We start from the raw sequence: 21,704 nt of genomic DNA on the forward strand, positions 1-21,704 counted from the left end.
CTGGGGACAGGGACTGGGGGTTGCTGGGCTATAGGACCCACTGAGTTTACTTCTGATCAAACCCCTCAAAATCATTAGTGAGAGAATGGGAGAAAAGTTTCCTCCACTTATTCAGCAACAAATGCTTATTGAGTTCCCTACAAGAATGAAATAGAAGAGACCTTTTCCAATGTAGACTGCCAGTTCACCCAGGACCAAAGCCTGATTTTAGACCCTGATATAATTTTACCAGAAGAGTGGGCCGAGCCCTCCCCGATGAGGTTTTCATGTGTTCTGGGAGAACTGGCATCTGTAAGGTATCAGCTCCCTGGAGGAGGCAGCCTGGCCTCTGTAATCAAACTAATCTGGACTCAAATCCCAGCTCTGGCGTCCTGGCTGTGCGTCCCTGGGGAAGGAGCACAACTTCTCTGAGCCTCAGTTTCCTAGGTAGAATAATGGTGTCTTCCTGATAGGGCTGTTGTGTGAGGAGTAAATGTGACCCTGGGTATATGATACCTTGTATATTAAGGGCTCGTGAATGCTAGCTAATTATCATTTGTGGTCGGTCCCTTGGGGCTGCCCCTTTCCTCCCAGATCCGGGATATCCACAGCCTGAGGACAACGACATTTCGTGGGCAACAGACGCTCTACTGGGAGTCAGAGGGCAGCCAGGCAGAGATGGAGTTTAGCCAGGGCTTCCTGGAGGCACACACCAGCCTTCGGGGCCAGTACTGGACCCTCCAGGCTAGAGCTTATTAGCCTGACGATGCCCCGCATCTCCAAGCACATCCCTCAGTTGACCAGCGGTCACAGTGGGATGCCTCCTCCCGGTCTGGGAAGGGAAAAGAAGGAACCTGACATTTATGAGCACCCGTTAGGTGCCTGGCTTTCCAATTCGAATTCCCTCCAAAATTAAGTATCTCCTTTAGGGCTTCCTCCAACGTGCAAAACGTTACAGGGTGGGAGGGGAGACTCCGGAAAAGCAGCTCCCAGCCCCTCGGGTACCAATAAACGGAACGTGAGGTCTGAGTGGCGTTTTCTTTACATAACCTGTCCAAATATGGCTTGAAAACCCACCTCCCCACACGGCAGGGATTCCGTGGCCGCGGTCGGGCTCCAGATCCACACCAGATCTGAGCAACCCCCTGGCCACCCCTAGCGGTCGTCTTCCTACCCAGGGAGGAGAGGCGAGGGAGCTGGGAGTCCCGATGGGGCCCTGAGGCTGGCGCACCTGATAATTCTCATCGAAGCCCCGCCCCTATACTAGACTGGGTGGGAATGTTTGACCGCCTGGGAGTCCTGCGGCGCCAGGACCCGCCCCCTATGCTAATAAGCGCGAGCCCTTAGGGCCCTCCTCATCCAGGTCCCTGCGGGCCCCGCCCCCTATGCTAATGAACACGGGCCCGCTCGGGCGCACCTACCCGCGGCCCCACCTCTATGCTAATGAGCACGAGCCTCTCGGGCGCCCCTCTCCCAACCCCCGAGAGCCCCGCCCCCTATGCTAATAAGCGGCCGCCTCTCCCACAAGGCAGCGCGCCGGGACGACGCGGCCGGCTCCGGAGCGCTTTGTGAGGGCTGCGGGAGCGCCGGACGGCGGCACCATGAGCGGTGCGGGCGGAACGGCTGGGGCGTCCGTGAGCTCGGCGCCGCCCGAGCAGGAGGAGGGCGTGACATGGTGGTACCGCTGGCTGTGTCGCCTGTCGGGGGTGTTAGGGGCCGTCTGTGAGTACCCAGCCTGGGGGAGGGGCCGGCGCTGCCGCACGCTGCGCATGCGCGCCCGGCCCCGCCCCCCCGGTGGCCTCCCCCCCCGGCCCCCCTCCCCCCGGGAAGAGGCCGGCTTGGGGCCGGGGTGTCCGGGCCGCGGCGGGGGCGGAGGGAAGCCGGCGCTTCTGCGGTTGCTGTGGTTACCGGCCCGCGGCCTGGGCTCCTGGGTCCGGGGCTGTCGAGCAGCTCAAGGGACGTTCCAGGAGGGAACGACGCGGCCGAGACTTGCTCCTCCACGGCTCCTCTGAGCGTGAGGGCAGTGCGGCACCTACTCCGGGGGCCTCCCGAGATTGCCCAGATGCCAGTGCTGAAACCCGGGCTCAGTCTGGTCCGGAGGCCGCCTCACCTGTTGACTCGGGTGTGGGTGCGGGCGGCAGGCGCCTTAACCTTTGGGCGAAGGTTGTTTATAAAGGGGGCAGGTGCTGGCTAGGCTTCCTGAGGGCCAGGCGGTCCCCACGGGAGGGCCAGGCAGTGAGCTGAGGGAGGCGGCCTCTCTGGGTCCGCACTGCAGGCAGTGCGCTTCCCCTGATGTCAGCTCTCCCTCCTGCTGTCACCTCTGCCTCCGCCGTCCCTCATCTCCCCTACTTCCACTCCCCACCCCGCATCGCGGACACGCACACCCCGACCTCAGGTTTCCTGGAAAGCTAGGCGCTTTGAGCGCAGTCCCCCGAAGAACATAGGAAGGCAGATCCTTCCAGAGGCAGGTCTTCCAGAGGCAAGCAGACCCGGACCGCATATGTCGAAGGAGCACCTCCTTAGGCTCCCCTTCCAGTCTCGTGGTCCTCGCAGGGGGATGGGGGCTGGACGAAAGTTCAGCGGTGATAACGGGACAGGCCCTCCCTCCAGTCACAAAAAGGCCTCTGAGTCCCTGTCGTTGCCCTTCAGAGGGAGCATGTTTTTGACTCTGTAGGAGAGACTGGTCAGGGCTTAGACATGATCCTCTGGAGTCTGGGTAGCTGTTTCCCTGGCAGGTCAGAGTGAGACTGCTGTGGGAGTGACGGTGATGGGGCGGGGTGGGGGGGAGAAGGGAAGGGGCCTGAGCGTGGCTGTGGGCTGTCACCCTCCTCCCTCCATCTTGGGGTCAGCTGCCCCGCCAACTCCCTCGTTAGCCCTGGTGTCGCATCCAGTTCTGCGCTTTTCGAAGTGGGATTCTTGGGCCACCCCAGGACTTCATGGTGTTGGGGCTACAGATGACACTTCAGGAGAAACCTGTGACGTCGCTCTGAAATGTCCGTTTTACCTGCAGATTTGGGGAAAGTGCTTGTCGTGTGAATCCCAAATAGCATATAGTACAGAGTAGAATGCAAAGCACGGAGGAGTTTTAGAGATGGAACTGGAGTTCAGCTAAGCCTCGTGTTTGCGGCTGGTGGCTGTGGCGTAGCGTCACCTTCCAACGCAGGGGGGGGGTCTCGGGAGAGGCGTTTCCGCAGGGTCCTGATCACCAGCTGGGGGCCAGAGCTTGGGAGGAGATAGGCTGGCACAGGGCACCTCCCTCACCTGGCAAGAGGGCTGGACACCCCGAGGGGACACCTTCCAGCCCTTGATGGTTAAAGGACTCGTGGCTGGAGCCTGTGTGTCTGGGTTGAAGCCTGGTCCTCCCCCAGGGTTGGCTGTTGGTAGGTAGTGGGGTACAGGTGACGTGCCGACTGCGGCAGGAAGTATGGGGCGCTGTCAGGTGAGACCAGGCACGGCTGACGTCACGCAGGGGCAGTACTGTATCGTGGGCGCTCACGTCCGTGGCCCTGGGGAGCCTTGCTGCCTGAATGTGTGTGTGACCTGTCCCAGGACAGGTGCCACCTTTAGTAGGCGGGAAGTACATCTGTCGCTGGAGGAGGCCTTGGCGGGGGACGTACGAGGGCGGTCCCGTTGCAGTTTGGGTTCACTGCATCTGGTTTCCTCTTCCGTCGTCTGCTGTCTGCATAGGGTTACATGGGAAAACCGGAGAATTCCAGGTCAGGTGCAGAGGGAGCTGCTGCAAGTTTAATGAACTGGTTGCTCATCGCTGCCTCGGAAGGCCCAGCTTCCTGCCCAGCTTCCTGCCCAGCGGCCAGGCGCTGCCGGGCAGACTCCCGGAGTTCTCAGTGGAGCCGGGCTGGGGGCTGTGAGAGAGGAGGGAGGCGACTGTGCGGACCCCTCGGTGGGATGCTGTCGGGAGGGGTGAGCGAGGCTCCGCATTTGGGGCATCAGAGAAACCGCTTTCCGGGGTAGGAGAGGATGCACCCTCCCCGCTGCAGACCCTTGGTATTTCAGGGTGGGTGGGCTGGGCTGTAGGGCTGTCCTGTGTGCAGGAGAGAAAACAGGCCTGGAAAGGTGAAAAGAACATACGCAAAGTCACTGGGCTGGCGGGTCAGTCAGAGCTGGAATTGCGATCCAGGTCGACCTGGTCCTGATTTCTTTTCCAGGAGGGCCAGCCCTGTCCCAACCCAGATCCAGAGGACTTCTCTCGTGGCCTGCCCTGGGCACGGTGCCGCCTGCCCTGGCCTGAGCCCTTGAGAGACGTTCTCTTTTTCATGCTACGCACCTTGTGGGATGGGTTTTGGGACAGCTGGGGTTCAGAGGGCAGGCTTCTCCAACCCCAGAACAGAGAGAGGGCGGGATGTCCACGCTGCCTCGCTGAGCCCCTAGAGCGAGCCAGCTCTGGGGTCCAGCCACACCCTGGCCGTGAGGTCTGGGCAAGCCACTTGGCCTGTCTGAGGCTGCGTCCTCACCTGTTCGTGGAGTCGTTGTGTTGGCCTTGCTTGTCTCTGGTGGCAGTGGGGAGACGTCTGGGTGCTGTAAGAGCCAGGTGCTGGGGTCGGAAGGGGTCTCGTGCTTCCACGAGCCGCCGTCTGCCCAGGCGGCCTGCCCGCGGGCTCGGTCCCTTCCTCCCTGCTGACTCCTGCCCGTGTCTCTTGCTTCCAAGCTTGCGGCATCTCTGGCTTCTTCAACTGCATTACCATCCACCCTCTGAACATCGCGGCCGGCGTGTGGATGATGTAAGTAGCCGTGTGACCGTCCTGCCGGGGGGTGTTGGGGCGTGTGGATTTCTGGGCACCTCCCAGGTGGAACACGAGTGAGCTGAATTGGGTTGACTGGTCTGTGAGGGTTACTGGGCACCAGTGGTGTGTGGGAGACCTGGGGTGGCATTAGTTGTGTGTGTTCCTGCTCTGGGGCTCAGGGGTTTCTTGGGGGCCAACGGGGATAGCGAGGGTGCTTTCCCTCCACGGTGGGGGTGGATGGAAGGGCCCGGCCCGCTGTGAGGGCCCAGTGTCTGGTCACGGTGACTGTGACCCGGACACGGAGAACCCAAAGGCGGGAGCAGGCTCCCTTGGCGTGCCACCTGGGGCTCAGCTGTCCCCAGCGCAGACACGCGCCGCGCTCAGGGCTCGCCGAGTTCCCTCCTCCAGTGAGGGCATCCCGAGGGCGGGCTGTGGCGGTGGACTGGCTGCCCTGCTCCGGCTCCTCCCGGAGCCCAGAGCGTGGGGAGCAGCCGGGAGCAGGCGGAGGAGCCCTGAGGGGGGCGGGGGACTCGCCGGCCTGGGCGCCAGCCTGCTCCTCTCTCTGCAGCATGAACGCGTTCGTCCTGCTGCTGTGCGAGGCGCCCTTCTGCTGCCAGTTCATCGAGTTTGCGAACACGGTGGCGGCGAAGGTGGACCAGCTGCGCTCCTGGCAGAAGGCCGTCTTCTACTGCGGGTGAGGGGCCGCGGGCCAGGCCTGACTCGGCTCCCCCAGACCCTGCTTCTGCAGGTGACAGTGTTGGCCGGGCTGGGCGGACGGCTGCCTAGTTTACTCTCGGTAGAGGTTTAAACAGGGATGGCGTTTGTGCAGAGTCACATGAGGGACCCGCTCTACGATGGGACCCAGCGTCCAGGGCTCTGCGTCTGGCCTACAGGTCCAGCCGCACAGTATTCAGACGTGAGATGCGTACACCTCGCAGCAGTACGTGTAATAGAGAACGCGAGAAATGCCTGGACTGTGGGCCCATCAGTTGGGAGTTGTAGAGCAGATTCTGGAAGATCCGTATGTGCCTCTGTGCAGCCTTTCAGGAGTGTGGCCGATCGAGATGTCCTGACGTGAAAGGGGAAAGAAGCAAGTTATAGAACAAAAAATAGTGCCTTCCAAATACGCTTTTCTCTTATTTTCCCGCATCTGACAACAAGTTCAGTACGTGGTACCTCCCATCCGAGCCGTGAGATTGAACTCATCTGTGGGTGTGTTTAATGCAGCTTCCGGCGCGGTGCCTGGTGTCCGGGAGGCCCTCAGCAGCATCCGGCAGCAGCAGCCGAAGTGGTTGTGTGTAGATTATCTTTAGAAATAAATATGGAGGTTTTTATTTCAAGGGTTTCTTCCCTTTCTGGAGGCCAGTAGTTGTGTCAGAGCACAGGATACGTGCTCAGCTCTAGAGCCGTTTTCCACTGTGTCTAAAGTGCAGAGGAATACGAAATACCACGCGTCGGCGCCTCCTTTGCCGGCATTCCTGTTTCTTTTTAATTAGTTAAAAATGCTAACAGTAATGTACATTCATTAAAAATAATGTGGAAATAAAAAGTTGTTACCCAAAGCCCCACTACTCGTTAACATTTTGATATGTGTCCTTTCACTCTGTCTTCAGGCATTTTCTAAAACCTGTTTTCGCACAGTTTTAACCATTACAAGTACATTTGTATCCTGGTTTTTTTTCCCCTTAAAATCATGGTAGAAATATTTTCAGTATTACCACAAAGGCTTCATAAGATGACTTTCTAAAAAAATTAATTAATTAATTTTTGGCTGTGTTGGGTCTTCGTTGCTGCACGCGGGCTTTCTCTAGTTGTGGTGAGCAGGGGACACTCTTCATTGTGGTGCGTGGGCTTCTCATTGTGGCGGTGGCTTCCCTCGTTGCGGAGCACAGGCTCTAGGCACGCGGGCTCAGTAGTTGTGGCTCACAGGCTCAGTCGTTGTGGCACACGGGCTTAGTTGTCCTGCAGCATGTGGGATCTTCCAGGGATTGAACCAGGGATCGAACCCATGTCCCCTGCATTGGTAGGCGGATTCTTAACCACTGTGCCACCAGAGAAGTCCCCATAAGATGAATTTTAATGATAGGAATATTTATTCTGCTGAACGTATCATGCTTTTCTTCATTTGTAACCTGCAGTACAAGTCAGGCTGTGATGAACATCTCGGTGCTAAAACTTTCTGTGTTGATGATGATTTCCTTAGGATCTATTTCCAGGTGTGGGGTTATTAGGTCAAAGATTACAATCATTTAAAAGATTTCAATATGTGGCCAAAGTGCTTTCCAAAGAGAGTACCTGAGTTTCTTCTGTCTTTCCCCCGGCCCAGGGCCGTGTGCCCTTTTCACATTTGTATCTGTTATCTAAGGTAAAATCTTTTTCTGTATGTTTTTTACTAATTGCATTTTCGTTTTTGGTAGTTAAGGGTCTAGCTTCCTTTTCGCCTTTTGACATTGTAACATTTTACTTAGTAAGTTACATGTGTTTCTATATTAAAGATTTCTTAGTTTTTTGCTATATTTCCTGCAAATGTATTTCTGGCCTGTTGTTTGCCTTTAGTTTTGTTTTTACAGATTTTTCCCCATGGTCTTTGCTTTTCCTTAGCAATTTCTATTACTTAGAAAGTTTATAACTTCAGTAAAACCTCGTGATCACACGTCCCGCCCAAATGGAAATTCAGGTAGAATTCATTTGGTTGAGTCCGAGAAGAGTCTAAGAAGAGTCTTGTCTTCCTCGTGTACAGGGTGTGTGTGTTAACCCAAATCACTGCCACCAGTCTGGAAATCCCAACCAGGACCGGGCATCGGCCCCATGGATACTTAAGCCAGAGTGGACACCTGTGTCCGGGTGGCGCCAGCCTGGACCAGGCAGAGCTGCCTCACCAGCCAGTTAGCCGTTCTTGGCGTGCACCTTGCCATAAGGAAGCCCCGTGTCTTGTGCACTTTAACCTTTGGGATCTTCCTTGTTGAGATAGGCTGGTTTTACTGCGCTGATAAGAGCCAGCATTTATTTAGTGCTTATGCTGTTCCAGGCGTCGTGCTTAACATGCCTTAACTTGACATGCCTTACCTCGTTCAGTCTCAAAGCCTCTGAGGTTTGATCCCCACCTTACCGTAGAGAGGCTGAGCCTCTCAGTTGAGTAACTTGCCCCCAGTCACAAAGCCGCTACGGGACTGAACTGACACTGCATTTTCTGGTCTGCCTGTCTTTATGCACAGGGCTTTGGGCCATTTTGGTGCTGTTTAACCCTATTTGGATCACAGATCCTTTCAAAATCTGATGAAAGCTTTGGGTCCTCTCCCCAGAAAATGCACGGAATTTTACAGACAAGTTCACGGGTGTTTGAGGACTTTACGAAGCCCGGCTGTGCACCTGTGCCCCACCTGATTTCTGGGGACCCTTCCTGTTCCTGGCTGTCTGGGAAGGGGGCTGGGTGAACCTGGGAAGCCGGAAGTGGTGTCGTGGCCGCAGGGTGGTAGTGCCCTTTGACCTCTGCTTCTCCTCTAGGATGGCCGTCGTTCCCATCGTCATCAGCCTGACCCTGACCACACTGCTGGGCAACGCCATCGCCTTCGCCACTGGAGTGCTGTACGGACTGTCTGCTCTGGGCAAGAAGTGCGTCTGCTGGTCCCAGCCCCCGGGGGTGGGGGATCTTTACTTCCCGCCTCCTGAAGTCTCGCAGGGAGGAGAGGGCTGGGAGTGGCCCCCGTTATTCTGCTGTGGAAACGGAAGCACAGAGGCTGTCAGTGACCCCCATCCATGTCTCTAGGGTGTCCGAGCTCTAGGGAGGGAGAGCAGGAGAATTCACGGGACTCCCTGGTGGCCCCGTCGTGCCTCGTCACAGCCTGTAGCGGGGTGGCAGAGGCGTGGCTACTGAGAGCCTCTTCCCATCGGGGCCCACACCTGGCTCCACGGTCAGCATTCACCCTCTCTCGCGGAGCCCAGACTGAGAATACGAATCCTCAGCCCAGCATCCCAGGCAGCCTTTGTCACTCTTAGAGGTGACAAGATGTGTCTCCGCCATCCTAGCAATAGGGTCTCTGCCTGGGGAAACTGGAGGGCCCGCTAGGCTCTGTCTGCGGGCCACACCTGGGTCACAGGTCAGGAATGGGGCGGAGGCTGCGAGGGCTGTGTGTCTGGGGTCCGTCCCCCGTGCGGCGCTGACTGGCTCTCTCCCCAGGGGCGACGCGATCTCCTACGCCAGGATCCAGCAGCAGAAGCAGCAGGCGGACGAGGAGAAGCTCACGGACACCCTGGAGGGGGAGCTGTGATGTGGTCGGGGGGCCCTCCCGCCCCCCCGTCGGCCCTCTGGTCTGTGTGAGCACGTCCCCGAGGCGCACTGACCCTGAGGGGCAGCCTGGAAGAGGAGCCTGTGTCCAGCTCCCTCAGTCCCTCTCACCTGTCCCCGCACCTGGAGTCCTCCTCTGTCTGCCCCTCCCCCAGATTGGCATCACCCCAAGCTAGGCACCGAGGGGCTGGGGTGAGGGCTCTGAGGGCCTTGGCCAGCATCGAGGGGATGGGAGGTAGCGGCAGGCAGCGGGGGCCTCGGGGTGATCCAGGCCTCGGGGCATGAGGCCGCGCGGAGCCTGCAGAGCTCTGCAGACGGCCCGCCTGACCCCACTCTTCCCAGCTCGCGTGGCCTGCTGGCAAGAGGCCCCTGGGTGGGTTTCCAGGCTTACACAGCTGGCGGGACCCCCGAGACCTGCTGAAGGCCCGCGAGGAGCTGCTTTTGGGGACTTTGGTCCCGTCTCGAGGTGGGAGGTCCATCAACCCAGGCCTGGGCATTGGCCACAGTGGCCTCCTCTCAGCCCTCCAGGCAGGAGAGCATCCCGTAAGCTGAGCCACCTGGGCTGCCTCTGTCCTCCTGTCATCAGGGCGGAGCGGTGTCCTGCTGCCCACACCCCCTGCCACTCTGTTCTCCATGGGAGCCCACAGCGCTCCCGACCCGCGATGGCAGCCCAGGTAGCGACCCAGCCGCTGGTTGGGGTGTGCTCCCTCCCCCGGTTCCCGGGAAGCTTGGACTAGCACGGAACCAGGACACTTCCCGTGGGCCTGGCCAGCCCTAGGTTCTCCCCATCCCCCAGGCCCCGGTGCTAAGGACGTGCGGAGGGCAGGCTCTCCCCTGCCCCGCGGGGCTGCCCGTCCACCTCTCTGGTGTGGACCTGCTGACCCCACCCCCCGCCCTGTCCTCAGGGAGCTTCCTGCCTTTTGAGAGCTGGGCAGAGGCTAGAGCCGCCCCTGCTCCCACTGTGAGCTGCCCCACTGCGCTGGGTGCCAGGCCACCAGGGAGCGGGGCCTGTGTGGACGTGCGCGTCATCTCCCAAGCCTCCCTCCGTGCGCCGTCCCGTCCTTCCGCCCTGCCCACCGGCCGTTCTGGTTGCTGGACTGGTTTCAGCCATTGGCGTGTGTGACAGGCCTGGCCCGCCCGGGTGGCCTGGGGCTCAGCTCCTGCCCCTCCCGGGACCCCAGGCTGGGCCTGCTCTGGGCGCCCAGAGCCCAGGGGCCAGCTCCTGCTCTGTGGATCCAGCCCCAGGGCTGCGCCCCGGTCTTTGCTTCCCAGAGGGACTTTTCATCTCTGGGGTTTGTTAATGTTTGAGGCTGGGAGGGCAGGCACTGTCCCGGGCACAGCAGCGTCCCCCAGCAGCTGTCCAGGGAGCCCGACACGTGCCTTCAGGGGTCCTCCAGGACCAGTTTCCTCAGGCCAGCACTGGGTTCAAAGGGCTGTGGGCTGTAGGTCTCTCCGGGCCAGCTGGGTGTGTGCATGTGTGTGTGTGTGTGTGTTTGTGTGTGTCTCTCTCCTGCGTGTGCTGTGAATGAGGCCTGTCTACCTCCCAGGAGGAGCAAGGGCCCTGCCTGCCCCTCCTGGCTCATTCTTACCCAGGAAGTGGGACTCTGGGGTCACTCCTACCCCTGCCTCCGGGGCCTTGCTGGTGGGGGTCTTCTTGCTGCAGGAGGAGAAGGGCTGGCTGTGTGTTGAGGAAGCTTGCGCTTCTGCCCTGTGAGGAAGTTGGGTGGGCCCTCCAACCCCTCAGTCACAGGCCAGAGTGGGCAGGTCACTTGACGAGGTTCCGAATGCGTGTAGCCGCCCAGCCCTGGAGCTGCGATCCTGTCTCCCGGTCGGGGGGGGGCGGGTCCCACCTTGCCGGGTGGTGGAAGGGCGGGGCCGCCAGGGCCCTCTCCCTCTTCTGCGGCCCTGGGCTCTGTCCTCTCATGGTCCTTGTTTACTCTCAGCGTTTGGCTTGCATTTTGAGCAGTAAAGCCTGGTAGCGGTTTGTATGGTCTCCCGCGTGGTCCGCCTGGTACCGTCTCCCTCCGGGCCACTAAGTAAGCGGTAGGGATGCCCCGACCCTACACCGGCTGAGCAGGGGCCAGCCCCGGGAGTAACTGCCACGGTATCGAGGTCCCCTATGCTGCTGGCCCTGTGCCGGCCTGCTCCCAGCATCTCAGGCAAGGACGGTGGCTTGGCCGAGCTCGCACAGCTAGGAGGGGCTGGAACCCCAAGGCCGGGGGCCCACGGCCCTCGCCTCTTCCTTCTGCCTGGCTGTGGGCAGCTTGGGGCCGTAGAGAGGTGGCCTGGGGCAGCAGGCCCTGGCGACCTCGGCTGAGAATTTGGGTCCAGCCTGGCTGCTGGGGGAGCTCCCCCACCTGGAGTAAACCCCACTCCTTCCTCTCCTGGGCCGTGGCCCGATTTATTTGTATAAATAGGGTGAACACAGCTTGAACTCGAGCGCTTCCTGTTCCCAGAAGGCGGGTGGGTGTAGGAGGGAGTGTCCACGCTGGGTCCTGGCCTTTGGGGGTCCAGGACGGTCCGTGCGGTGTCCATAGGCCTCACAGGCCCAGGTTTCTGTCTTGGTCCCCAAAGCCAAGAGGCTCAATGGCCGCCAGGTGATCAGAGCAGGAGGAGGGCCGACGTCCTGTGTGGAGCCGCTCCACCGCCAGCAGCCCTGTGTGTCCTCGGCGTGGCCCTCCACACGTGAGTGAGCACTAGGCCCGAGGTCGCCCAACAAGGCCTTGGCCCCGGGGCCACGTGGCTGCCCTCTCCGTCGGTGGGTCTGGCCGATGAGTGGGTGACACTGGGGCCACCTGAGCCAGGGCCGAGGCTGGACGGGGTGCTGCCTGCCCAGAGCTGGTGCGTGTGCCGTGCCGTGAGGCCTCTGGCCGGTCCTCCTGTGCCCTGGCTGGCGGCGGGTTGACACCGCCTCCTGGACGCGGGGTACAGGTTTGGGGTCTCGACACGCTCCACCACCCAGTGGTTTGGCCCTCAACGGTGGGGGCCCCGCCCTAGCGTAGGAAGGACCTCCTCCCGCTGCGGAAGAAGGACTCGATCTGCTCCAGCGACCGGCCCTTGGTCTCGGGCACACAGCAGCCGGTGAAGGCCAGGTTCACGGAACACACGGCGGCAAAGAAGAAGAAAGGCGCCTGCAGGCCGAAGGCGTTCTGGGGGAGAAGAGGGGCTCCGGGTCACAGGGGAGCACTAAAGGCCCTTCGCCCCAGCACCAGCTTGTGGCCCTGCAGGCATCAGCCAGCCTGGGGGGCAGGCCTTCATCTCGTTCCCCTGCTTGGACCACCCCCGGGTTCCCCACTGTCTCCAGCGTGAAATCCAGGTGCCTCAGCAGAGCATTCGAGTCCTTGAGGGGTGCAGGCAGCCTTCCTCTGTGCTGGGCCCAGGACTGACTTCTCCCAGCCGGAGCCCACCCCGCCCCAGACACCGGCCTCTCTCCTTGGTCCCAGTGCCCACCTCTCATTTTCAGCTGTCCCACATGCCCGCTTGCAGCAGGCCTGCCACCACAGCGTGGCTGACCTGCTCGGGGCGCCCCCAACCCTGCCCTGACCCACTGACTGCACCAGGCTAGGCCCCATCCAAGCTGTCCCCATCGGATTCTCCCACTTGGGAGCTGAGAGCTGGAACCTGGAGGTTGTGGTTGGCTTCAGGGCCTGCTGGGGGTTTGAACCAAGAGGCTGGGTGAAGGGGAAGGGGATGGGGAAGCATTCGACGGAGAGACCCAAACTGCCCACCCAGACAGAAGGCCCAGATACCCCGGAGGGTGACAGGCAGGGCAGGCGGGTGTGGCTGTCTGGACTCGGGTCCCACCCTGGCCTGGGAGATCAGTCGCCTGACTTCTCCCAACAGTTCCCTGAGCCGGGTCTGTTTGCTGAAATGGATGTTGTCACTTGACGGCCCTTCGCCTCCGCGTGAAGGGGGTGTGTGCTAAGGCTGAGGGGACACGCGGAGAAGCCTCAGCACGGCCCTCGGCACCGGCCAGGGAGGCCCCAGGTCCCCGGGGCAGAGCACTCACCACCACCAGCAGGAAGGACTTGGTGAGGGCAAAGGCGGTGAGCCAGCTGACGAGCACGCAGAGCCCCGAGGCCACGCCGCGGGCCCGCAGGGGCAGGATCTCAGACATGAGGAGCCAGGTGATGGGCCCCCAGCCCATGGCGTAGCCTGCCGGAAGCGGGGAGGGGCGGGCTCAGAGCCCATTTGTCGGTGGGGGGGGGGGGCGCGGGGAAGAAGGCCTCTCGTGTCTCCCTGGAGCTGCTGAGGGACGGCTCCCCAACCTCCGGGACGGCAGTGACACCGCCCACAACACCGGCGCGTCCCCGCACCTCACACCCAAGACAGCCCCGTCCCCAGACCCCGTAGAGCACGGCCACACCTACCCATGATGAAGAGCATGGTGGCCAGCAGGGGCACCAGGGTGAGGTAGCTGGTGGGCGTGGCCAGGGGCTGCTCTGTGCCTCCCAGGGGCACACTCTCCAGGCCCATGGTGCTGTTGGGGGCCAGAGGCTTCGGACCGAAATGGACGTACAGCCCCAGCGTCAGGTTGGCAGCAAACATGCTGGCCGCTGTGGACAGACAGGTGGCCCTCGGGGGGCCGGGACCCTCTGAGCCAGCACCCCTCAGCACCCTGTACCCCGTGTGGCCCAGTCCCCTGCAGGGCAGCCAGCTCCCACCCAGCCCGCGTTTGGGCTCCCGCCACACCCAGCATGTGTGCCATCGTCAGCTCATTTGCTCCCATGAGCCCCAGCAGACCTTTCTGGATGCCTGGGCCCTCGCCCGTTGCTGGGGAGACGCTGGGGAGACGGAGGCCACCAGGGCAGGTCTGACCCAGGCCCCCTGGCGCTCCCACCGCGAGGGCTGGCAAGACACGTGGCAGCTGCTGAAGGAGTGAATGAGTGCAGGTGAGCAGCCTGTGCTCACCTGAAACAAAGAGCAGAGCCTTGCGGCCGGCCAGGTCCATGGTGAGGGCGGCAATCAGCACGGACAGGAGCCGCACAGCTCCCACGATGGCTGCGTCATCCTCAGGGGGCTGCAAGGAGGAAGCCCCCGGGGCTGAGGGACGCCAGCCTGCTGTTCCTCCCTGCCCCACCGCCCCCGCCAAGGCTCTGCAGGGACCGGCCCCAGGCTCAGCTGCTTTGTGCCAGGCGGTTTCGCTGGCCACCCAGCCCGGCCCGTGGGGCCTTCGCAGGCAGGGGCGCAACTGCTGTGCCCACCACCAAGCCCAGGGCTGGCACCGGATCCGAGCATCACAACAACTTGTGGAACCGTGCTGTCGCTCATCTTCAGACCTCATCTCCCTCTGAGCCCCAGGAAGGGTGGATGAAGCCATGCTGGCTCCGCAGAGGAGGAAGCTGAGGTTTGGAGGGGAGGTACTTCCTCAGTGGGTGGCAGATGCTCTGAACCTGGGGTCTGTGGCTCCCGGGGGGGTCTATGCTTCTATAGAACTGGTTTTCCTTGTAATTCTACCTTATTTTAAAACATGCAAGCTTCGTTTACAAACATTCCTCTGAGAACAGGTGGTTGGCCCAGAAACAGTTAAGAGACGCTGGTGTCTGCGCGTGTGCGTGCACCCCAGACCCCGGCACAGAGCAGATGCTCCGCGGGGATGCCCTCCCCGGATCTGGGGGCAGAGCGGGTGGTGTGGGGCCGGGCTCTCACCAGCAGGACGGCGGTGCTGTTGAAGATGGACTGCAGGTAGACGAGGATGGGCGTGATGCCCGTCAGTTGCTGCAGGAAGCGCATCAGCAAGGCGATGACGATGGGGCGGTACATGTGGGGGTCCCGGGCCTCGGCCCACGACAGGTGGCTGCTCTGGAGGCACGAGGCTGCCGCTGAGGGCGCTGTGCCCACCCCTCCGGCGGGCACCAACCTGCCCTGGGCTGCATGGGGCTGGGTAGGAGGCTCCCCTCTTCCCTCCTCCAGGGAAGATCCCCAGCACGGAGGCGACCCTGGCTCTGGGGACAGGCCCGGGGACCCCCGCGTGGACCCAGGCTCTTGGATCAGTGGGTGGGCCAAGGCAGACTCCTGCTTGTCAGTATCGCCGGGCCCCCAGGCATCCACCGCACGGCACATGCGCCCTGGGCCAGGGGCCACGACATCCCACCCCCCCACCCCTTGTTCCTAGAGGTGGGAACTGCTCTTATCCCTGTTCTCCAGGAAAAGCAGCTGAGGCTTGTGCCGGCCTAGTGAATGGCCACAGCCCCACAGTGCTGTAGGCACCCACCCCTCCCACACCTGTCTCCGGACGTTGTCCCGGATCTGCTCGAACTCCCAGCAGATGTCAGCGTCAGCCCCTCGCAGCCAGGCCAGGGCCTGCAGCGCCTCCGAGTCCCTGCCCCTCGAGAGCAGGAAGCGAGGTGAGTTGGGCATGAAGCTGAGCAGCAGAACCATGACAAGCACGGGCCCCTCCCCGGCCACGGCCAGCCAGCGCCACGGCAGCAGCAGGCCTGGGCACAAGGAGCGGGTGAGGAGCTGCGGCTGCGCTGGGCCCAGAACCCCTCCCACCGGGGCGTCTGAGCAGCCTCATTTGCCCTCAGGTGTGAGTCCCAGGGCTGCCACCTACAGGAAGCCTACCCTGGTTGCTCCAGGCCTCTGCGGTCTCAATCAAGAGGGGCCACAGGGACTGCCTGGCCCCTGGCACAGGGCCCAGGTCCTTGGAGGGTCTCAAGGCAAGGTGATGGAGGAGTAGCCTGAACAGCAAGGTCCTGGGGCCTCTACCGCCAAACCCCCACCCCACCTCAGCTGGCTGCACTCTGATCACTTTTCTCTATGGTCTTCCCACCTAAGACTATTTGACAGAAAACATTCTGCTGTCAAAAGACAGTTTAAAGGCTGCCAGCCCAAGAGAAGCCCTCCCTGCCCAGTTAGGGGTGGGACCTCGTGACCAGAGAGGCGCAGGGAATTGCCTGGAGGCACACAGCATGAAGGCAGCTATGCCTCTGGCCTCCCAGCATGGGATCCGTCCGGGGGCACGTTCATCCCTTCCCATCCCCGGCTGCTCAGCGGCACCCCATCACCCCCCGGCCTGCACACGGGGGAGGCGCCTAGAGCGCATGTGGGTGATACTTGCCAAGGGCGTAGAGAGACAGTGATCCGAACACGGCCATGAGCTGGGGTGTGGCGCCCAGGGCCCCACGGGCGCCTGCGGGAGCAATCTCAGACACGTACACCTGCAAGACCCCCCCCCCCCCCGGCCTCCGCTGAGAACACAGGAGCCGGGCCCGGCTGAGGTAGCACAGGTGGCCTGGTGAGCCGCGGGGAGCGGGGAGCGGGCCTCCAGCGGGGTTCTCTCCCGCATCGTGACTCACGGTGTGGCCTCCCTTGGGCCTCAGTCGCCCTGCCAAGTGGGCAGAAGCGCTCAGCTCTGACGTGGGGGCGTGAGGCTGGGAATCGGGAGGCCCGAGGGCACCCGGACTCTGGCCTCTGCTCCTTCAGGGGCCTTCGTCCCATGCCGGGCTTGCCAGCCCCCGAGTGGGTGTGTGGAATGACGGGTATGACGAGGGGGTCCCAGGAAGGGTGCAGGGCAGGGACTCCCTTCCCCTCCTGTTGCGTAGCTCAATGTGCATTTTCTCTGATTGAACAATGTATCTGTCAGGACTCAGGACGGGAAGTTTGGGGAGCCCAGAGTTGGGGGCGGCTTGGGACTGGTGTCAGATTCCCCCCAGGTTAGCTGCCCTGGTGGGGCTGAGCTGAGGCTCCCTGGCAAACACATCCCTGTTGGCCAGGGGGCCCCGAGGCCAGGAGGCCTCAGCTGATGGTGAGGCAGTGAGAGGACCAGGGTGGGCAGTCCTGGCCTTACCGGGATGCAGGCAGCTGTGAGCCCCCCAGCGAAGCCCGTCAGCGTCCTCCCCAGGAGCAGCATCCAGAGGCCGTGGGCGCCTGCCATGAGCGCATAGCCGGCCGCCGAGGGCACAGCCGAGAGCATGATGCTCAGCTTCCGGCCCAGGAGGTCGTTGAGCACCATGGCACTGAGGCCCCCGGCCGCCGCACCCAAGGTGAACACGGACTGCGGGGAAAAGGTGCGGGGCCCCATCAGAGCCTAGCGACAGCTGCTTTTCCAGGCTGTCCCAGGAGCCTGGGCTGCCAGACTAGGGCCCTGGATGGTAGTGAGCCTCCTGTCTCCAGAGGGGTACAAGCAGCATGTGGACAGCTGTTTGTTAGGGATGCCACAACAGCTGTCTGCAGTGGCTCTGTCCAGCCTGATGCTTAGATGTCTAGCACTGTGATAGAGCAGGCAGGAGAACTCTGTGACTTGAAGCCCTTGGGATTTTAAGATTTGGGGGTCCTCGGATTCCCTGTCGAGTGGACCAGGTTGGATCCGGTCAGTGACCTGGGCACGGTGCTCAGCCTGTCTGAGCCTCAGTTTCTTCAGCTGCGTTATGGGGACAGCGGTAGCACCCCCCTCATAGGGTTGGCCCCGGAGTAAACCGGCTGTCATGGCAGGTGCCTAGCACAGGTCCGGCACACACTAGGTGCGCCGTCTGCACTGGGTATTACTATCTTAGCTAACGTGTTGTGGTGGTAAATCTGAGGCCGCTGAGATTGCTATTCTAGAATCTTGGGACTCTTGGGGCCTGTGCTCTTCCTACTTACATGCCCACCATCTATCCTGGGACCCTCTGTGCCCCAGCAGTGCTTTTTCCATTAGTAGCTGATTCTCCTGCCACCCCTCCTCCAGGGAGGTGTCCTCTCTGCTATGACAGCCCAGCTCTGGGTGGGGAGATCTGGGGAGCCCTCAGCCCCACTGGGTGGAGGCCTTAAGGGACACCTCCCCACCTGCTCCTTCCCTTCTCCATCAGCTTTCACTTCCTCCTTTTATTTCACAGCCATTATCTGGCCTCACTCCACCCACCCCACCCTGGAGTGGGTGTGGGGGGGGCAGACCAGGGCCCTGGAGGGGGTCCCTCCAGGCTGCCCTTTGGGGGGTTCCTAGCTTGGGACGGAGCTCAGTGCGTCCCTGCCCCCCTCCAGCTCAGAGCATGGCTCTTACCCCGAACCAGGATGCCTGGGTTTTGGTCAGACTCAGGTTTGGGTCCAAGGAGTGCTCCAGGGCTGGGATGACAGGGGACGTGTAGACCAGGGCATACCCGAAGCTGAAATTGCCCAGCACAGCAGCGAAGGTAGCTAGGAACACCCTCTTGTTCTGCAGGGCCCTGGTGCATGGGGGGTGCAGAGCAGTCAGAATCCCTCAGTCTCTCCTCGCCTAACTGCTGCCTGTCCTGAGCACGGTGGCTGCCCGCTCAGAGGGCCGTGCTGGGGACGGCTGGGTCAAGAGCTGGTCAGACTGGCACCTCCCAGGCCTGAGCACCAGCTCCCTTGGGAAACCCCCAGGGCATGAGGACAGCCCTTGCAGCCCACTGCTGTGGCTGAGACGCAGGTGCAGAGCACTGTTCCCACAGAGGAGGCTCGGTGTCTGCCCCCAGCTTTGCCATTCAAGGCTTACTGTGTGACTTTAGGCAAGCCCCTCGCCCCCTCTGGGTCTCAGTCGCCCTGTCTCTGCCAATTGGGGGCTGGGCCCTGTACTCAGGAGGACCGGCTCCTTAAATAGGACTAGTGTGTCTGGGGCAGGAGGGAACCAGATGGCCCCTTGGTGGCCACTCACCGACAGTCAGTGGAGGCCCAAGATGGGAGCCAGCTGCCCACTGGAGGATACCAGGGCCATCCCTAGCCTCCACCCGCAGACCCTATGCCTAGAGGCTCTCACCCGACCCGCGTCGTCTCCCTTGGTGACGGGGGCGGCTTCTCGGGGAAGGTGTCATAGTCCGGGCCCTCGGCTCCCAGCAGCGGCTCCTGCATGGCCGGCTTCTCCTGTCAGGGTGCGCCGCCGAGGGGCAGGGGCAGCTCCGGCCAGAGGCGCGTCCGGCCGCAGCTGCTGGGAGCATCCGGCTGAGCCCGCAGCTCCGCCCCCATGACCGCGATTGGCTGCGGGGCGGCCCTGCAGAGCGGGCGCCGGCCAATGAGGCGGCCACGAGTGGTGCGGATGCTGAGGATGCGGGGTGCGGCGCTGGGGTGGGGCGGCCGGGCTTTACCCTGGAGCCGACTCGGGTGTAGGGCGGAGGAACCCGGACGGGGCGGCAGGGTTTTCCCTGGACGCGGAAGGCCCCTCGTGCGCCCTTGGAGGCCGCGGGGCTCGCTTAGCGGATGGGAACCCGCACGGAGGGAGCCGCTTGAAAGTCGTGCAGGGCCTGGAGGCAGAGCCCTTCCCCATTCGTCTGTCCGCGTCTGGGTCCAAGCTGGGTACCAGCCCTGGGGCGCAGACTGCGTCCCACCCCGGGGCCCAGTTGCTATAAGCAGGAGGAAGCTGAAGCCCAGAGAGGGGCCGTGACGCGCAAAGGTCACACAGCGAACACTTGTGGAGACGAAGGCTGTGTGCTCCGCCTTGCGCTCGACGCCCTCTCTCCCCGCCACATCGCGTCTCTGAGTCACTGCTGTCCCTTTGACGCGGTGAAATCAGGTTCGCGAGTATCTGGGACAGCCGCAGCCGAGGGTGTGTGGAGTGAAGGCAGAGGGAGGAGGGGGTGGCGATTCCAGTGGGCGAGACTTGGATTTTCCCCATTTCTGATTGCAGGAGTGACTTGGGCTTGTAGCCAATCATCCAGGTAATAAGATAGCACTTAAAAATAAGAAAGAACCTGAAAATTCCCTGGAAGCCCATTTTTTTTTTTTTTTTAATTTATTTATTTTTGGCTGCGTTGGGTCTTCGTTTCTGTGCGAGGGCTTTCTCCAATTGCGGCGAGCGGGGGCCACTCTTCGTCGCGGTGTGCGGGCCTCTCACTGTCACGGCCTCTCCGGTTGTGGAGCACAGGCTCCAGACGCGCAGGCTCAGTAGTTGTGGCTCACGGGCCTAGTTGCTCCGCGGCATGTGGGATCTTCCCAGACCAGGACTCGAACCCGTGTCCCCTGCATTGGCAGGCAGATTCTCAACCACTGTGCCACCAGGGAGGCCCTGGAAGCCCATTCTTAAAACAAAACACCACCGCCACCCACAAAAAACCCAACAGACCAAACAAAAACGCAAACCACACACGCACACACCACACAACAAAAACAACAAAACGGAATTACCAGTTCCAGCTCTCCCTTTGGACTTTTTCAGATGGAGGAGGCTGAATCAGACCCTATTCTGCTGAGTGGATGTGCCACATGTATTTTACAACCGATTCTTTGTCGTTGAACATTTGGGTTATTTCCAAATTTTAGCTCTCAAAATAGCAAAGTGTTTAAAAAAGTTGTTGCAGTTCTCTTTTATAATCATCAAAATGTAACCACATATATTAGAATAGAGAAAACAGAGATGTGGGAAGGCCACATCCATTGCCAACAGCCTCACCCTGCCGGAATCTTAGTGTCTTTCCTTCCTCTCGTTTCCCCATGTGTCTGTTTTGTGTGTTTGCCCATCGAGTGTGCATCTGACTGTGTGACCACTTCACGCTGTGTTTTAAGCATTTGCTTGCCATCAAGGGTATAGTCTTTGGACTCAGGCACACCCAATAAGTGGTGACCCTTGCTGTAACGTTGCATCGTCCTCATGACCATATTTTGAAAATTGAGATGTAACACATCAAAACCGAGCCGGACCCCGTGGGGCCTTCCCAGGACAGACTGCCCCCTCCATGTCCTCCGCCTGCCTTTTGTCTGTAGGAAAACTTTATCCACAGAATAAACTTAATCAGAGAAGTGAAAAAATGCAGAAGCAAAGAAAAGCAAACAGGACAAAATAATAGTGTTTCGCCATTAAACAAAGTCAAGGACTTTTAGTTCCTCCTCAAAGGCTATGGATAACATTCTGAGTCATACCCTTTGGGCTGTTTTGCCAATACTGAAACCCCCACTCGGTGGAAAGGGTTAACTCCATGAAGACCACACTGTAGCCATGACATAAACTGCTCCATCTCCATTCCAAGAACTGGCCTGAAAGAAATGGGCACAAACCAGCCCTGGAACTGAAGATTAAACTGCGCTTAAAACAAGACACTGATGAGCCCACCGCAAGACCAATTTCAAGATGATTGTCGGAGCTGACTGTGCTGTTTCTGCATGTAGACCCTTCCCTTTGCCTGCACACCCCCGAAACTCCCCTTTAAAGGCTCTGATTGGCAGGCGGAGTTGGCTTTTGGACACACAAGTCTGCCTTCTCCCCCCGGGTTGCTGGCCTCCTGTATGAAGCAACCTTTCCTTTCCTACCAACACCTGTTTCTTGAGTATTGGCTTTCAAGCTTCGAGCAGCCAGACCTGAGCTCCGTAACATCTTAAAGGTGCAGCTCAATGAATCAAATTCTGTGCGCACCCAGGAGTCACGGCTCAGATCCAGAAAGAAGCTTCTGATCACCCCCAGAAAATCCCAAGTATTCCTTCCCAGTCATACCCACCCTCCTGAGGTCCCGTCACTCTGATTTCTGTCATTGTGGATTAGATTTTCCCGCCCTTGAACCTCTTGAATGGAATCCTGCTCTTGTTTCTGGCTTTTTTTTTCCTTTAAAGTCAGCATTATTGAGGGACAATCTACACACAGTAAAATGGACCCATTTTAAGTGTGTAGACTGATGAGTGTTGACAGCTGTATCACGCAGTGGCCCCCCAGTCAAGGCGTAGAACATTTCCATCCTCCAAGAAGTATATTGGTGCCCCTTCCCGGTCAACACTCCTCCTCCATCCCTAAGAAACCACTACTCATCTTTCTGTGACTGTACATTAATCTTTCCTAGAGT

General features: G+C 60.5%; 3 protein-coding genes across 5 annotated transcripts in view; 2 read left to right on the forward strand and 1 right to left on the reverse strand.

The window, feature by feature from the left end:
* The window catches only part of ADAMTS13 (ADAM metallopeptidase with thrombospondin type 1 motif 13), a 30,752-nt gene extending 29,804 nt beyond the window's left edge, over window positions 1-948 (forward strand). The window contains exon 30 of the mRNA XM_082842229.1: window positions 574-948. Within this exon, the coding sequence (XP_082698355.1) occupies window positions 574-738 (165 nt within the window). The 3' untranslated portion in view covers window positions 739-948. The remainder of the gene's footprint in view (window positions 1-573) is intronic.
* Window positions 949-1,549: 601 nt separating this feature from the next.
* On the forward strand, window positions 1,550-9,081 carry CACFD1 (calcium channel flower domain containing 1). 2 transcript variants are annotated; one of them, XM_082842425.1, is made up of 5 exons: window positions 1,550-1,701; window positions 4,646-4,718; window positions 5,290-5,415; window positions 8,226-8,333; window positions 8,899-9,081. In XM_082842425.1, exons 1-5 carry the CDS (start codon window positions 1,581-1,583, stop codon window positions 8,987-8,989), a joined length of 519 nt encoding a protein of 172 aa, XP_082698551.1. In that variant the 5' UTR covers window positions 1,550-1,580; the 3' UTR covers window positions 8,990-9,081. The 2 variants fall into 2 exon arrangements, 1 of the variants encoding a protein (XP_082698551.1); XR_014326315.1 differs by lacking the exon at window positions 8,899-9,081 and having other exon boundaries at window positions 5,290-5,469; window positions 8,226-8,252.
* A 2,918-nt stretch (window positions 9,082-11,999) lies between these two features.
* SLC2A6 (solute carrier family 2 member 6) lies at window positions 12,000-18,832 on the reverse strand (the record flags this gene model as incomplete). Of its 2 annotated transcripts, XM_082842995.1 has the most annotated exons (10): window positions 18,701-18,832; window positions 17,987-18,149; window positions 16,796-17,002; window positions 16,067-16,166; window positions 15,232-15,443; window positions 14,656-14,808; window positions 13,918-14,026; window positions 13,377-13,562; window positions 13,016-13,161; window positions 12,000-12,155 (listed from the first exon to the last, which is right to left on the reverse strand). In XM_082842995.1, the coding sequence occupies exons 1-10, from the start codon at window positions 18,790-18,792 to the stop codon at window positions 12,000-12,002; spliced, it is 1,524 nt and encodes a 507-aa protein (XP_082699121.1). In that variant the 5' UTR covers window positions 18,793-18,832. The 2 variants fall into 2 exon arrangements, with proteins under 2 accessions (XP_082699121.1, XP_082699122.1); XM_082842996.1 differs by lacking the exon at window positions 13,377-13,562.
* Window positions 18,833-21,704: the final 2,872 nt, after the last annotated feature.

The sequence above is a fragment of the Leucopleurus acutus genome (genome assembly GCF_964270905.1).
Source record: "Leucopleurus acutus genome assembly, chromosome: 7".
Lineage (NCBI taxonomy): Eukaryota > Metazoa > Chordata > Mammalia > Artiodactyla > Delphinidae > Leucopleurus > Leucopleurus acutus.